Raw genomic sequence first — 16,427 nt, 5'->3', positions numbered from 1 at the left:
TGCAGGGGCCAGTAAAGGTTTCCTTTCATAATCTGCAACCCCCCCCCCCCATGGCTTCAGTTGGGATGGATCCACGGGCAGGATGAGGTGGAAGGATGTGTGCACACACATATTTACCAAGGAAGCCGCATTCATATAATTATGCTTATCTAAGAGACTAACAGTAAACCATTAAGGAGTTTTAAAAGTATGAAGATGCAAAACAGATCGTTTCACAAGAATTCCTGTGACTCCTTGGTATATATTGACTGTGTAATGATAATGATTCGTTATGTATATAGCGCCTCTGCAAAAGCGCTGTGCATAAGAACAATTTACATACAAGCATCATCCTTAGCGACCGCGGAAGGATGAAAGGCTGAGTTGGACTTGCCAGGATTGTCACTTGCGACGTGCAGATCACACAAGCGCACGCTTAACCCGCGGAGCTATCTTATCGGGTCTTACATGAATAAGATGAGATAAGTGCACCATGGGTGTAAAATGCACCAATGGAAACTGCATGCACCCCAAAAACCTAACGAATACTGTTGTTCTGCTGCCATTTTGCTTTTGAAATCCTTAAACTACCCCACCTCATAGCGGTTGTGTTACTGACGCCTTGAGGTGGGGGTCGTTTTCGCAGCTCTTAATTAGCAAGGGGGCACACCAGACATCATTTTGAAATAGTCCCTCACATAACTGCATCTCACACATTCGTACACTCCTGCGTTCAGGGCACATGCATTTTGAAAGCGGGGAAGCTGCTTCTGGAAGCGTGTTTACAGTCAACAGGAGCTGTTTTCCCAGGGAGAACAGCCACCGAAGGTCACACGGGCGAGCACAGCCGGAATGGGCCGGTCGCTCTTGGCTGGGGTCAGAAAGTACCGTGCGCGGGAGCCCCCTCCCCCCTCCCCCGCCGCCGCCCCACCAGCCTCTATAAATCCCCGAGCACCCTTGACGTTGGGTTTCATCGCCCGGCTCCCGACATGGCAACCAAGGTAGAAGTGCGAATGAGTGGGCACCAGGCCACCAAGGAGCACATGCTGGCCGTGACCAGGGACTACATCTCCAACCCCAGGCTCAGTGAGTACCTGCGTGCATCTCTTCTGCCTGCCCTCTCTTCGTAGGAGGAGGCACCCTCTCTATTTCTCTCTGCAGCTGAGCTCTGAATGTATGCTATGTTGTGCCATGTAGGGGGTGGAATGGGGCGGCTTGGCATACAGAAAGACTTCACCCTTCACTGAAGTGTTTCTAGTTTATGTTAGGGGCTGTGCCATATCAAGAAGCCCATGTGAACATGCTAGTCTGTTCAATATCAAAGTATTATGTTGTATTGTGTTATGTTGTCGTATGGCAGGAATCTGCAACCTTTGGCTCTCCAGATGTTTTGGACTACAACTCCCATCAGCCCCGGCTAGCATATTCAACGGGGAGGGATCATGGGATTTGTAGTGCAAATGCATACGGCGAGCCGAAGGTTGCAGACCATTCTATGTTATGAAATGTTTAACAGTAGCTTGTGCTGACATGCTGTGCTATCTGATTATAATTTTAATTGTTCTTTTATAAGGCGCCTGGACCAGTTTCTAAGCGCAAGCCCGGGATTCACCTATGTTGCTATGTGTTGTCTTGTTTCCCAGACAAACGCATTGCCCTTAGCTATCCTCTCGGCCCGATGTTACACCTTATGGTTTTACCATCCCTTCTCAAGGGAGGAGGGGTGGGGTACCATCTAAATTGCTGTCTTTTAAACCTTGTACACCTGACTTTGGCATGGGACCTAAATGTCATGTGATTCTGGGCAAGTCCATTTTTCTCCCAGTGCCTCAATTGTATTGTAAAAAAAGAATTCCAAAGTGTGCCCGGGTGGCACCATTTGTCATATGCTTGGGCACCGTCGCACATACCTGGGGGCAACGTGAGCAAAGCAGGCTGTCCAGTAGCAGGGTTTATATATACAGTGGCCAAACAGCACTCCAGGAAGAGTGTTGGGCTATCATCACACCTAATGATTAGTTGGGGCGTTAGGAAAGGCAAGCGTTGGCAGAAGGGCAAAGTCTGTGTGACCGGGAATATCCCTGCTGATGGGTACAAAGGAAAATGGTGCTGCTGGTAATGAAGAGGCTTAACCTCCATCTTAAGCCCTGTGCCGCCTCGCCATTACGGCGTTCCCAGTGCATGAAAGGTTAGCAGACTGAACGTGGCTTCCTGGTGCTAGGGAGCATTGGTTGTGGGTCACCTGGCCGGGCCGGCAGGGGAGTTTAGTGGGCACCGGCAGGGCCCGGCCTCAAAACGAAATTTCGGAGCCTGCCTGGGCCGAGCACCGGCAGGCCCTGGCCCACTTAAAGCCCTGACCCTATGGATTTCAGCTAAGTTCTTTGGTCCAAAGGAAGCCCGACAGGAATGGAGTGAGCGAATGTGGTGGTTGGAGGGGGGGGCATTCTATAGAAATGTCAACAACCTAGGGTGGTGGTTGGAATTCCCGAGGCCTCCAGCCAACCAACGTCCCAAGTGCAATTAGGAACGCTAGCATAGGGCGGTAGAGCGTTATTCAAGACACTCTCTCCACCCAGGCCCACAGAGATGAGGTTACTTTCCCGGGACTACGTGACGGCACAGTGGCCTCGGGAGGGCGGCTGGGGATCGAACCTCCACATCGCCTGCACACGTTGACTTCGGATCAGTGTGGCATCGAGTACCTGTGTGAGAAGAGGATTGTGGTGCCAGTTGTGCATGGAGAGGCTACCATTCCCATCCCCATGTGTGTTCGTTCGATGCAAATCGACGCGAGTCAAGGACAGTTGCACGGGATATTTTACTTCTTGGGGTGTGGGTGTGTGTAGAGACACACACCCACACGCGCGCGCACACACACACACACACACACACTTCTGCAGTGACCACATTAGTCCAATAAGTTCACTTACAAGCTCCCACTGGACGGCAGCATACATTCAATCTACTCCCACGAATCACAATGGTCTCTTTTGATTTACTGGGGTCTCCAAGATGGGAGTCCTCGTGTGTTCTGTGTAGTCCTCACACCCCATTCATTTGGGCTCATGGCACGGTTGGTGCTGTGGAGAGTCCCTCTGGAGGAACCAGCCACGGGGCGAGGCAGTGTTTTGTGTTTCAACTGTAAGCAGCTTTGGCAAAGCCTGTTTTGCCTTCATTTTGAAAGGAGCCTGCCAAGGTCTTCTGAAGGACTGCTTAACACGGGCCCTTCCCTTTTTTCGTTGAAACCAACCTGCTTCTGCCTTTTCCATCCAGGACCTCTCGGTGGGATCTTGGAATTGCGTCTCTCATCTGTCAGCCATCTTATGACAATAAGATGACTGACCGCTTATACGATACAAATCAGTCAATTGTCAGTAAATGCTTGCAGTGTTGTTAACATCTCTTCTCAAGGGAGGAGATTGCATTTTAAGGGCATTATTCACAGAACATTTTCCAATGGGATTGCGCCATTATAAAACACTTCTGTGAATCAGGTCCTAAGTGTTATTGCCATGCCTTCTCAAGGGAGGAGGGGTGGTGTACCATCTAAATTGCTGTCTTTTAAACCTCGGACACCTGGCTTTGGCATGGGACCTAAATGTCATGTGATTCTGGTCAAGTCCCCTTTTCTCCCTGTGCCTCAATTGTATTTTAAAAACGAATTCTAAAGTGTGTTGCCCCAATGACGTGTTCGAAGGCCCGATCCACTCCCAACACATCCGGGTTGCTATAATTGGATCTTCTCCAGATCACAGACTCTACACTGTTCTATGCACAGTGCCTCATGGTTGAGATGGCCCTGCTGCAGTGCTCTGTGAAGCTTTCACAACCAGGGAAGGGTGCTCAGCCAATCAGGTGGCTGAAGCAGTGGGCAAGAATACACATTATCCATCTGCTGTTCCAGACACCCGAGGCCCTCCCCTGGGTGGTGTCATTTTTTATTATTTGTTTAATGTGAGGAGGAAACAGGGGGCCTATTTCTGTTGCCTCCCCACCTCTCCACCCCCCCAAAACAATCCTAACCCTTTCCCCACCCCCTCACCACTTATGTGACAGACCAGAGGTTTGTGCTCCGGTCCAGGCACTCCTCACGTCTCCCGCCCGCCGCCATAGAAATGGAAAAGGGACAAAGTGTAATTTCCCTATGGAGGCGACCATCTTTGTTTCTTTTTTTTTTTGCCTCCAGAGATAATCTCCAGAGGAAAAAATAAGAAACCATTCGCGCCATGGTTAAACTCTGGGGTGCAAATTGGTTTCACCCCCTCTGTGGGGGGTGGCCATGCCTGGTAATGGCCCCACAGCCCTGGTCGAGGCCCTTGCTTCACTCCTTCCTACCTTGGCTCGGGCAGGCCATGGCCCCCCTCCACTGCGGGGGGCGGAGGAGGGAAGCCATATTCATGTTGGCAATGCGTTTCAAAGAAAAGGCCCTCGCAAACAGGTTTTCGCAATGAACTATCAAAAAAATAAGCTGATAGGACTACCAATGGGCCAGATGTATTTCAGGTTGCCTTCCAGAGTTGGAGGGTGTGAGCCGTGCACAGTCTGAAGCAGAAAACGCAAAGGCACTGCACTGTTGACAGCTTTGAGTTGCTGTCTAGGAAGACTTAGCTTGTTACTACCCTGGGTCCCCTATGTATTGCTGTCATCCGCATTCTTCAATCCTGACAATTCATATAGTCCTGCCGTTGTCAAGAGGGGGCCTGCTCTGTTCACCAGAAGGCGAGGAAAGGACACCATCACCACGTGGAAAGGTAAGTTACACAAATAAAAAATACCAGTGTTTGTTTATTGCGAATGCAATGTGCCTGTGTGCATGTGTGTGTGGCCTTGATTGTGTGTGCATAGCTGTTAGTCTGTGTGCATGTGTGTGTGGCCTTGATTGTGTGTGCATAGCTGTTAGTCTGTGTGCATGTGTGTGTGGCCTTGATTGTGTGTGCATAGCTGTTAGTCTGTGTGCATGTGTGTGTGGCCTTGATTGTGTGCGTATAGCTGTTAGTCTGTGTGCATGTGTGTGTGGCCTTGATTGTGTGCGCATAGCTGTTAGTCTGTGTGCATGTGTGTTTGGCCTTGATTGTGTGCGCATAGCTGTTAGTCTGTGTGCATGTGTGTGTGGCCTTGATTGTGTGCGCATAGCTGTTAGTCTGTGCGCATGTGTGTGTGGCCTTGATTGTGTGTGCATAGCTGTTAGTCTATGCGCATGTGTGTGTGGCCTTGATTGTGTGTGCATAGCTGTTAGTCTGTGCGCATGTGTGTGTGGCCTTGATTGTGTGTGCATAGCTGTTAGTCTGTGCGCGTGCATGTATTTGTGTGTAAGAGACTTTGAATGGGTGTGCATGCATGTGAGTCTGAGTGCGAGTTAGTGAGTGAGTGAGCAAGTGCTACCCTTGCACGTTAAGGTTTTAATATTGTGAGCTCCATCATGGATGTGTTTTACAGTGGCAATACTGGCATACACTTGCGCACAGCTAGAATAAACAAGTGTGTTGCAGGGCCATGTTGGCATATATTGTAGACAGAGGCATCATAAACATATTCTTTACATTGGCAACCCTGGCATATATTGTGGGTACCACAATGAGAGGGTTTTACAGTTGCAATGCTGCCCTACTGTTTGAGCATAGGCATCATGAACGGGTTGTTTGCGTTACCCTCCTGAAACGATTGCAAATTGTATGACTTTTTACCCAGTTTTTCTCAAAAATTCTGCTGCAAAATTCACAATTTGTACCCATGATTTGAAGGGGGAAGAACATCCCTTGCCAATAAATCGGCCCGGAGCTGGAAGGATTAAGAGGAGATTTTTTTAACAAAGGTATATCCAAAGCATGTTTTACTGATTCAGAAAGAAAGAGGTTTGAGAATGAATGGCGTATAGCCTTGCAATCTAGAGGGATAGCGTTATCTGGGAGAGACTGAACAATATTTAAGGGCATAGGATCCAAAGGAGAGGAAGATTTGAGCTTTTTTAAAGCTGAGCCAACCATTTCATTTGTGATGTGCTCGAAGCAGAAATAGTCGCTATCCTGTCCTAAAATTACAGGATTTAAGACTGGGAGCCCAGCAAGATTCTTTATTTCAGTGGCAACAATTTGAGATTGTTTTTAACAATTTTTTTCAGTAAAAAAAAGCACTTATGGCATCGCATCCAGCTTGAGACCGCAAGGGATCCATTTTAAGAGGTGGAGGGGCAGAGAGCGCTTTAGCGACTTTAAAAAGCTTACTAAAGGTACAATTTGCTCAATAATGCGACTGGTACGACAGGACATTTTGCGTCTTTAATAGGCTGATGATGAAATGTCAAAGTAGCGTTATATATCTGTTTAGTTGCTGGAGAGTAATCTAAACGCCATGTGCTTTTAAGCGTCCTCAGATTTGAAGTACACCAGGGGGCTTAGGGCTTGGAGTGACAGCGGATCGTTTTCTTTGGGGCTACCTGATCAGCAGTCAAGACCATGGCCATGGCTTTTAAAAGGGCTGTACAAGGATATAGGTTATCAACATTTCTCAAGCATAATGTATTAGTCTCTAAAATAGTAGCTATTAGGGCTGCGGGACTATCTTTCCAGCATTGCTGAGTGTAGCGTACCGGTGGTCCTGGTTGGCTGGAAAGGGGATACAAAATTACAAATGGAAGCACAAAGGGCTTGAGCCAGGTGTGTGGCTCAGTGGGCTAATGCATCCACTACTGGGGCCTGTGGTTGACCTCCTGGTCACAGGTTCCAATCCTGGCCGGTTCACTCGGCCCTTCATCCTTCCGAGGTCAATAAAATGAGTACCATTGAGTTGGATAACAAGAAGCATCTGTTATTAGCGCCAAGATGCCCTTTCGGGGGTGAACGTGCGCTTTACAAATACGCCTGTTATGTTTATGTTAATGTGATCAGACCAGGTAACAGGAAAAGGTTTGAACGTTATTATCAGAAGTGTGTCCGAGAAAATCCAATCCAAGGTCCTACCCCCAATAAGCGCAGGTAAGTGATTACGCAGCTAGAGAGGACAATCACCAAAGGAAGCCATTCATTTAGCAGCATGATGGTCAGAAGAATCATTTGGGCGCATATTGAGGTCGCCTAGGACAATCACATTTGCATAAAGGACTGTAAAATCTGACACCTATTGTGCAAAACATTCTTGATCAAAGAAAGCGCTGGACATGGAGGAGGAAGATATGCCAAAAGAATATGGGTAGAAAAATTAGGCGTAAGCTGAGAGTGAACTAAAAAAATGTTTGCATGGCAGTTTGTGGGAAATGGGGATCACTTGGCATTTAAGAGAACCATGATATACGAGGGCAGACAGCCTCCCCTGCTAGGACCGGACCGGTCAAGCCTTTTAATCATGTAATTGGCGGGAAGCATCTGAGCAATATCTGGATCAGAAGCGGTATTAGAACCGCATCTCTGTGATGCATAGAAAATCAGGCTTTCATTCGTCAAAAAGTGAACAAATATTATCGCGGTGAGCAGCAGCAGATCTAGCATTGATCAGGAAGACTCAAATATGGGGAGGGGGTAGCTCCTGCCACATTAACCTTCTCAGAAGAAATGGAAGGGAAGGCCAATGGAAAACGTGTATTATCAGGCGCAAGGGAAGCTATTCTACAGATCTACGGAGATCTGTAGAGTAACTATTTTCATTCGGGCGGGGCCTCTTCGCGTAATCCCCTCCCGTTTGACTTTTATCCGTGAGCCAAGGGCTCTCTGGCGCACCCACTGTGCGGTCAGTAGCCCTGGCAGATAAGTGCCTAATGAGGGTCACGTGTACTCTGATGCGGTAAGTACGCAAGCAGAATAGATATGGAAAAAAGACTTGCGTTTAAACTAAGGAAGAATGCTTCCGTAGATTCACAGTTTCAATAAAACAATGCAATAGTTTTTAAAAATTAAGCACCCCTTGGTGCTACAATCAATAACATGAAAGTTCCCTTCCCCTCTATCCCCCGCAGTTCAATTGCCTACGATAAAATGGTCAATAAAAATGTCAAATATAAGAAGCATTAAAAAGCACACAGATCTGCTAGCGACCTTACGTGTAGCCGAAGCACAGTCGGTAGTCCCGGCACATAAGTGCCTGTTGAGGGTCCCATGTACTCTGATGCGGCAAGTCCGTGAGCAGAGTAGAATTAGAAAAAAAGGCTTCACATTTAAAATAAGAAACCTTCCGTAGATTCAGTTTAAAAAAACAATACAATGGTTTTTTCAAAATTGAGCACCCCTCGGTACGACAATCATTAAAATGAAAGTTCCCTTCCCCTCTATCCCCGCAGTTGAATTGCCTACGATGATATTGTCAATATAAATGTTAAATACAAGAAACACTAAAAAGCACACAGATCTGCTAGCAAGCTTACGTGTAGCCCGGTACCCGGATATCAGCAGCCAGTAACGGTAGGCCCGTTTGCCATTATCCGGCTGGAATCACCGGCAGGATACCGGCAAATTTAGATTGAGGGCCATTGGCTGGGCTGATTAAGGTGAGGCCTCAATAATACGCGACAATATAAGACAACATTCATTACATAATAGAGTGCCACTAGCATAACCATACCTGTACTTACCATGAAATACTTTTCAGATTCATGTACATTAACCACTGTAACAGATGTAAAAGTTGTAAAGTGTATTTGGAAGAAATGAGGGTCACACAGAGAAAATTGTTGCTATGTATATATATGCCTGAGATTAGACCATAAACATTTAAACGCTGCGACAAACTCTGAGGAGTCATGTAAACAGCGTGTAAAACCTCAGGAATGTAAATACAAAAACTGGCTAGGAATGGCTGCCACACAAAATTGCTTCCTTGTCCACTGCATTGGCTTTTGCACTATAATAATGATTATAATAATTAGTTTTTTTATATAACGCTTGCACCTTTTGATAAAATTACAGGCGTCACCTGAATATAAGTCAAATAATAAAATAAAATAAATAAATAACGCTTTAATCTAAAGCGCTTTACATAGGACATATTTCCATACATTACTATTGTTACCCAATCAAATTTGGGACTACTTTGGTCCTCATGCAAAATGGCCTCCTTATCCACTGCATTGGTATGGGAACTTCTTTGGTCCTCATGCAAAATGGCCTCCTTATGCACTGCATTGGTATGGGCACTTCTTTGGTCCTCATGCAAAATGGCCTCCTTATCCACTGCATTGGTATGGGCACTTCTTTGGTCCTCATGCAAAATGGCCTCCTTATCCACTGCATTGGTATGGGCACTTCTTTGGTCCTCATGCAAAATGGCCTCCTTATCCACTGCATTGGTATGGGCACTTCTTTGGTCCTCATGCAAAATGGCCTCCTTATCCACTGCATTGGTATGGGCACTTCTTTGGTCCTCATGCAAAATGGCCTCCTTATCCACTGCATTGGTATGGGCACTTCTTTGGTCCTCATGCAAAATGGCCTCCTTATCCACTGCATTGGTATGGGCACTTCTTTGGTCCTCATGCAAAATGGCCTCCTTATCCACTGCATTGGTATGGGCACTTCTTTGGTCCTCATGCAAAATGGCCTCCTTATCCACTGCATTGGTATGGGAACTATTGGTATGGGCACTACTTTGGTCCTCATACAAAATGGCTTCCTTATCCACTGCAGTGTTGTTGATCTAGTCGAGAATTATAGAGGGACCAGTTAGATCACTTGGTGATTACTTGGGCCTTTTCATGTTCAGTTGAGCCTTGACTGAGTGGAACGTAATCATCTATTTCGGAAGGTTCACGGATTCTCGCTTCATTTCCTCCCTGAAATGTGCAGGGATGATGCTGTTTATAACGCAACGGATCTAGGGGGGGGAGGGGGGATGGGAGGGGCATCCCAAGCAAACAACGCCCAGGACTCTTCATGTAATCTGTGGCATGTTCACCCACTCCTCAGTGTGTGGCATTGATCCTTTTGCGCACTGCGCCATATAGGCCTCTGCGTGTGTGCATGGAAAACCCAAGCCCCAGAATGTCAGATCTGATTTGACAGTCTCACACATGACATCAGGGCATTTGGCAGCTGCTTGAGAGCACGAATCTAGAATGTAATTAGAACAAGGCTATGCTTTAGACGCATTTCTGTTAATGGTTGCAAGCTTTCAATGTAAAGCTCTGGACAGCGCAAGGTATATACTCAGTGCTAGTTAGTGCCAGTGAACTGGCTGGTGAATGATTTGCAGATTTCGCGCCACTCGACTTTTATGGATTGCATTGTACCCAGTCACCAGTTAGGAATGTTCCATCTGGGTAACTACACAGGGGTGGTCTGTGAAGTGCCTGGAGGCACGTGATACAGTAGCTTTATGCTTGGCTAGCATTGGCAAGGGCGTGCAGGACAGAGTGGTTGGCTCTGCTCTAATGCCTTCCACTTAGAAGGGCTGGCTGGCACTACTTGCAATGCCATAGCACCCGGATACATGACTTGAGGGAAAGAGTGTCATGGACAGTGTGGTGCGGCTGGCACTTGGCCAGTGCATGATGGCACCAGTACCTGTCGTGCCCTCCCTCTGTATTCATGACTGGAGGTGGAGGGTGGGCAATGTGAGATGGCAGGCGGTACATTTGATGCCCTCCCCTGTAGGTTTACTACTAGTGGGGATTGTGGGTGGCTGCCACTGAGTGTGATGTCTCCTGGGTATCCCTGACAAGCAATGCCAGTGTATGATGGCTGGCATCACTTGTGATGCTCGTCTCTATGGAAACACGTCCTACAGGGATGGCGTAGGATTTCTGGAACTGGTGATGCCTTCATGATACATACAATACATGGCAAGTTAAGGTGTTGACAACACTTGCTTTGCCCATCTGTGTACTTGACTAGGGTGGCGATACATACAATAAATGGCAAGTTAAGGTGTTGACAACACTTGCTTTGCCCATCTGTGTACTGGACTAGGGTGGCCATGTGGAATGATTGTTAGCATATGTCACGCTTTGCCGCTGGGATATGTAAATACCAGCATCAGTGCAATGCCTGGCACTACATGTGATGCCCTGACCTGTCCTCCAGATGCATGAATGGGAGGTACAGTGTAGGATGGCAAGTCCAATGTATGATGCCCAGCAGGTTATATACATGATAGGGAATGTTGGTGGCAAGGATGGCAACAACTGTTAAGTCAAGCATCCTGAAACCAAGCCATACAGTGCATTGTGGACTGACTGCCAGCGTTTGTGATGCCCTGCCCTCTGCCTTACAGGCAGGGCGGGGCATGCATTGGTTAGCTGGCACTGATGGTGGTGATACGCTGACATGGGTATTCATAAGAACTAGAGCTGAAGAGAAGTTACAGCGCTGCCCTACTCTCCTGTAAATGACTGTCCAGCAAAATGAGCTAGCTGGCACTCACTCTGACCCCCTATCCCAAAGATACATAACAGGTAGGGGCAGTTTTAGTTGCATAGCCCCATTCATGCTACCCTGCTTTAAGTAAAGTGTGAGAAGTCTGGAACTGCCCGATCCTTTGACTGGCAAACGAAAGAACAGCACCCAACAGAGTTTCCCCTTCAAAGTTGGCGAAATATGAGGGTGGCACAGCTGGTATTTATATGAAAAGGGGATCCATCATTGGGTTATTTCCAAACCCCTCTGTTCTCGTGACCAATGCACCCCCTCTTTGTCTGCAGGGCATATAGCCACCAGCCATACGATGAATTGCTTTTAGAACACCTATTAAGGAGGAGGTCTTGCACCCTAGATTCAACTAGAAGCCTGATAGGCAGGGGTAGTTTGTTGTAAAGTAACCAACACAGAGGCAGCTTGTCGGTTAACACGAGGTGAGTTTATTCATAGCAAAGACTCCTGGGAGCCGGAACCCACACTCTTGCCTTCTCCCCTCTATATCTCCGATCGTCCCGTCCATCCTGCGCTGGTCTGGAATTCATCAACGAGACGAAAATCCAGAATGGTGGAATCACACTACACCTCCTCTTGTAGAAAATGAAAGAACAAAATGAAAGAAATGGCATTAATGGAAGAGGGAAAAGAGAGAGAAAGAAGGAACAAGGAAGTACAATAAAACAGATATGAGATAAGCATAATATATAACTAAACCATAGCTGATATCCAATGGGAGTCAGTAATATACAAAATCATCTCTAATATTTGATGTAATTCTTATACACCTCGTGGACAACTAATTCTCACTTCAAACATTCTCACGACCCAGGACGTACAAGTCTCTCTAACCTGAATCGCAAGATATTTACTATTTTTGTTTGCTTTGTAGGAAAATTGTCTCAAATTTTGATGTCTTATTTTAATAGGGGAGTATGTTGTTATGATGTGGATTTAGGATTAATTATTGTAAAAGTTGCCTTGTAATACTGTATAAAATAAAAGATTTTTATTTTTAATGAACATTTTATCTGGTAGTCACTGTATCTTGCATTCCACCCCATTCCACCAACTTGGACGTGTAATCCATGCTACTATGTACACGTTGTACGGCTCCAATGTCTCGAAAGGTCCTGCAGTGTGCATGCTAAGTTTCTTCCAAACCGAGTCTGGAATTTGTATCACTTGTAGAGGGGTCGTACCAGGCTTTTTAGATTTATCGCTGATGGTATAGGCTTTAGAGTTCCTTACAAGTTTCTCTGCATCACCCAACATTCCTGGCCACCCGTATTTTTCACTTAACCGTCTTTTCGGGAGATTGCTGCCTAACTGACCTTCATGACCTAGACGGAGAATTTTGTTCCTCAAGAACGTAGGTGGTGGTAAACAATCTCCTCTATACAAGTTGTGTTCTATCCGATCCCATCATGCATCCGTGCGTACTCCGGAACGGAAGGCTATTTCTCCGAGTGTCCTACCCACTTTGGCAGCTTGTTGGAGTCACTCTAAATATGGATCTTCCTTGGACGCTTTGATCCACAAACCTTTCCATATCTCAGCTTGGGTGTTGGCAATGTTGCACGCCTCATGGTCCTGTCTCACATTGAATTGAACTGTATCGGTATCCATTCATTGCATCAAATACAAAGCATTGAATGCCAAAAGCATCGGAAAAATGCATCGAAAAAAAGCATCAAATGCATTTTTTTCAAAGGTAAAGATTTTATTTTAATTATAATGGGTTCTAAGGGGTAAAAAAGGGGATTGGGGAGGAACCCCATTTAAAAAAATGAAGAACAAAAAAGGTATTCAATGCTTTTTTTTTTGTTGCTTTTTTTTATATGCTAAGGCATTCAATGCTTTGGCATTCGATGCAATCACTATAAACCAATTGTATCATATCGATCGTCTATCTGCGTATCGTTGGAGAAGGCAAGTGCAGATTTTATGAGTTCTTAATAGAGGCTTATTGTCTTTCTTGGCTGTTTCTGGTAGGCCCCATATAAGAGTCCGGAAATGCCCATTTCACTCCTAAAGCTTCTTTCTCGATAGTCGAGTAGTTCAGTTGTGGCTGCTTTCACACTCGGGAGGCAAATGCAATTGTCACCTCGCTGCCATCTTGTATTTGCTTCAGAACCCCACCACGACCTGCATTGCTAGCATCCACAGTGATAACATTGGCAGCCATCGTTTTAAACATTTTGAGAGTTGGTGCGTTGGCAACATGTCCCTTAATAGCTTCCAATTCCTTCTGGCATTGCTCCAACCAGTCAAATGTTATGCTTTTTTCATTAGGTTTCCCATATTTTGTGTTTTAGTCGTAAAATGTGGAGTGAACTTGAAATAATATTCCGCCATACCTAAAAGGAGCGTAACTGATCTTTATCGGTGGGTAATGGCAAACCCAATATTATTTCTACCAATTCCTTCTTGGGGTTGATTTCTTCACTATTGACCACATGCCCTAAGCATGCCACTTCCAAAACTTTAATTTTTCATTTCTCAATCTTTAACGTGAGGCCCCTCTCTTGGATCACTTGTAAAACACCTAGAAGTTTGGCATCATGTGCTTCCTCTGTCATTGTGGTTATGGGAATGTCGACCCTGTGTCCACCATCATGTCTAGTGGAATGTGGTTTATGTCCAGCTGCTCCCACGGACCCTTCTTCTTGACAGTGCTTATGGCAACGATGAAATCGGGATCATCATCGTCATTCAAAATTGTTAGTAGACTGCTGGGCTCACCAATCTCTTTGAGGGTCCTCATACTGCCTTGCCTCTGTTCTTGGCACTCTTACGTGCTCTACAATAGTGTCCAACCATGCCACACTTGAAGCACTCTGCATTCGCGGTTGGACATTCCCATTCTCCACTGCAATGCCGGGTGCATACACACCTGCAGCATCTTGACTGTGGACACGTACATTGCACACTGCAATTAGAGGGATCATGTTTTTAATCTTTATTGTAAAGGTACATTTTTTGTTTAGTCGTAGATCCCAGAAGTTTATTAATTTGCGCTATCTCTACACCATTGCTGTCCTATTCACCTTTAGCCTGTATTCTTTCTATTTCGTGAGTGGAGGTATCTTGTTGCACAATCTTTATACATTTGCTTCCAAGTTCTATTGTTCTCGCCACCTCTATCTCCTGTTCCAGAGTAGGGACTTTCGCTTCTGCTGGATGTGGGGGTCTGCCTTGTGTTATGTCATGTTATGTTATTGTGCTTTTGTATAGTGCCTTATGAACCTTTGGTATGATCTGAAAGTGGTGTGGGTCCAACACCCTTGGACCCCGTAGTTCAGGTCAGTTGAGAGAGTAGGGTAGTATAAGGTGCTTGGGTGCACTCAGTATGTGTGCAGCCAATGCGGATTACGCGGTGAGAAGCTGCATTCTAATGCTAGGCACATGCAGTGGTTGTAAGAGATCAGTGGAATGTGTGCTGCAAGGTAGTTGCCTCCTGAGTCTGCATTCTGGCGGCGGTGGAGCTGGCGTATAAGATTATGTGTGTAGCTAGGCTGATTTCTTTGTGGGGTGTTCATGGTTAGTGTAGGTATGTATGCAGCCAGGCCGAATTGATTGAGGGGTATAGCTGCGTTCTATTGTTTGTTGGTGTAAAGGAGAGATGAGCATATTGGTATGAGGGAGTGTCTGTGCTTAATGCTGAAAGACCCCTATTCCTGGTTACTTTCCAGAGCCCGCTGAGCTGACTGTGTCTGTTTCTGGTGGTTCGTGGTAATGGATCTCCCAGAAATTCCTTGACTAGTGTGGAGTATGTTGTGATTACCCGGTTAGAGGGTCTTTGTTTCTGAAGCTTGGTCATAAGTGCTAGAGGGCCCATTTTCCAGGTCCCTGGTCATTATTTATAGCGTGTGGATGGGTATTCCTGACACTTTTACCAATTGAGTTGTGGAGATTACATTGCATCAATGTTGTCCCTTCCGACAACCAGAGTGCTACGGAGCTTACTGGTTGGAGGACATAGTGCAAAATCTCAGAAGATAAGAGCAAGTCCAACCAGTTGCTATAGTACCTCGGTGACGGAGTTCATGGCATTATTCATAGGAAGGCTAGGGTAACCTGGCTACATCAGATGCTGCCTACTGTACCCGACGGGTGATATGACCTGGCCCAAGCGTAATGTTTGAACCATGAGTGCTTTAGGCTCTGCGATAGTGGTTCTGCATGTTAATTCCCAGATAGGTAAAGCTTGACACATGTTAACAAGAACATGCCCAATCGTAGTTCACGGACAGATGGGACTGCGATACTGACTCTGCGTTTTATTTCCCAGATAGGTAACGCTTGGCGAAGGATAACAAGAACATGCCGAATCGTAGTTCACTGACGGATGAGACTGCAATACTGACTCTGCGTGTTATTTCCCAGATCGGTAATGCTTGGTGAAGGTTAACAAGAACATGCCCAATCGTAGTGCACTGACAGATGAGACTGCAATACTGACTCTGCGCGTTATTTCCCAGATAGGTAATGCTTGGTGAAGGTTAACAAGAACATGCCCAATCATAGTTCACGGACAGATGGGACTAGGATACTGACTCTGCGCGTTATTTCCCAGATCGGTAATGCTTGCCGAAGATTAACAAGAACATGCCGAATCGTAGTTCACTGACGGATGAGACTGCAATACTGACTCTGCGTCTTATTTCCCAGATCGGTAATGCTTGGTGAAGGTTAACAAGAACATGCCGAATCGTAGTTCACTGACGGATGAGACTGCAATACTGGCTCTGCGTGTTATTTCCCAGATCGGTAATGCTTGGTGAAGGTTAACAAGAACATGCCCAATCGGATTTGACCCAATCATGTGTAGCATGAATTGATTTCTAAAATATTCATCAGCTACACCTGGGAATTTGCATGACGCAGTTAGACCCCTCAAGGCTGTGACGTTATTGTCTACTGACCCCCCCCCCACCCTGATTTGTTGCCTTGTGAAAAAAACAGATATTTCTCGAGGACTACGTTGGTCCTTTTCCTGAAGCGTTTCCCACATTATGCAAAGGCTGTCTCATACTTCCTGCTCGCAGCTGTGGCACTGGAGTCTCCTGTTCCATCCTGGCTGATGACGTCAGTCAGTGTGCAGAAGATTCTTAA

General features: G+C 46.1%; 1 protein-coding gene across 1 annotated transcript in view; it reads left to right on the top strand.

Moving 5' to 3' along the window:
• The first annotated feature begins 911 nt into the window (after window positions 1-911).
• ATP6V1B1 (ATPase H+ transporting V1 subunit B1) overlaps window positions 912-16,427 on the top strand; it is a 433,722-nt gene continuing 418,206 nt past the window's right edge. The window contains exon 1 of the mRNA XM_069632272.1: window positions 912-1,065. Within this exon, the coding sequence (XP_069488373.1) occupies window positions 969-1,065 (97 nt within the window). The 5' untranslated portion in view covers window positions 912-968. The remainder of the gene's footprint in view (window positions 1,066-16,427) is intronic.

Source organism: Ambystoma mexicanum, chromosome 6q (genome assembly GCF_040938575.1).
Source record: "Ambystoma mexicanum isolate Mex_15411 chromosome 6q, UKY_AmexF1_1, whole genome shotgun sequence".
Classification (NCBI taxonomy): Eukaryota; Metazoa; Chordata; class Amphibia; order Caudata; family Ambystomatidae; genus Ambystoma; species Ambystoma mexicanum.
Note: the sequence above shows the minus strand (reverse complement) of the source record. Positions and strands in the feature narration are given on the sequence as shown.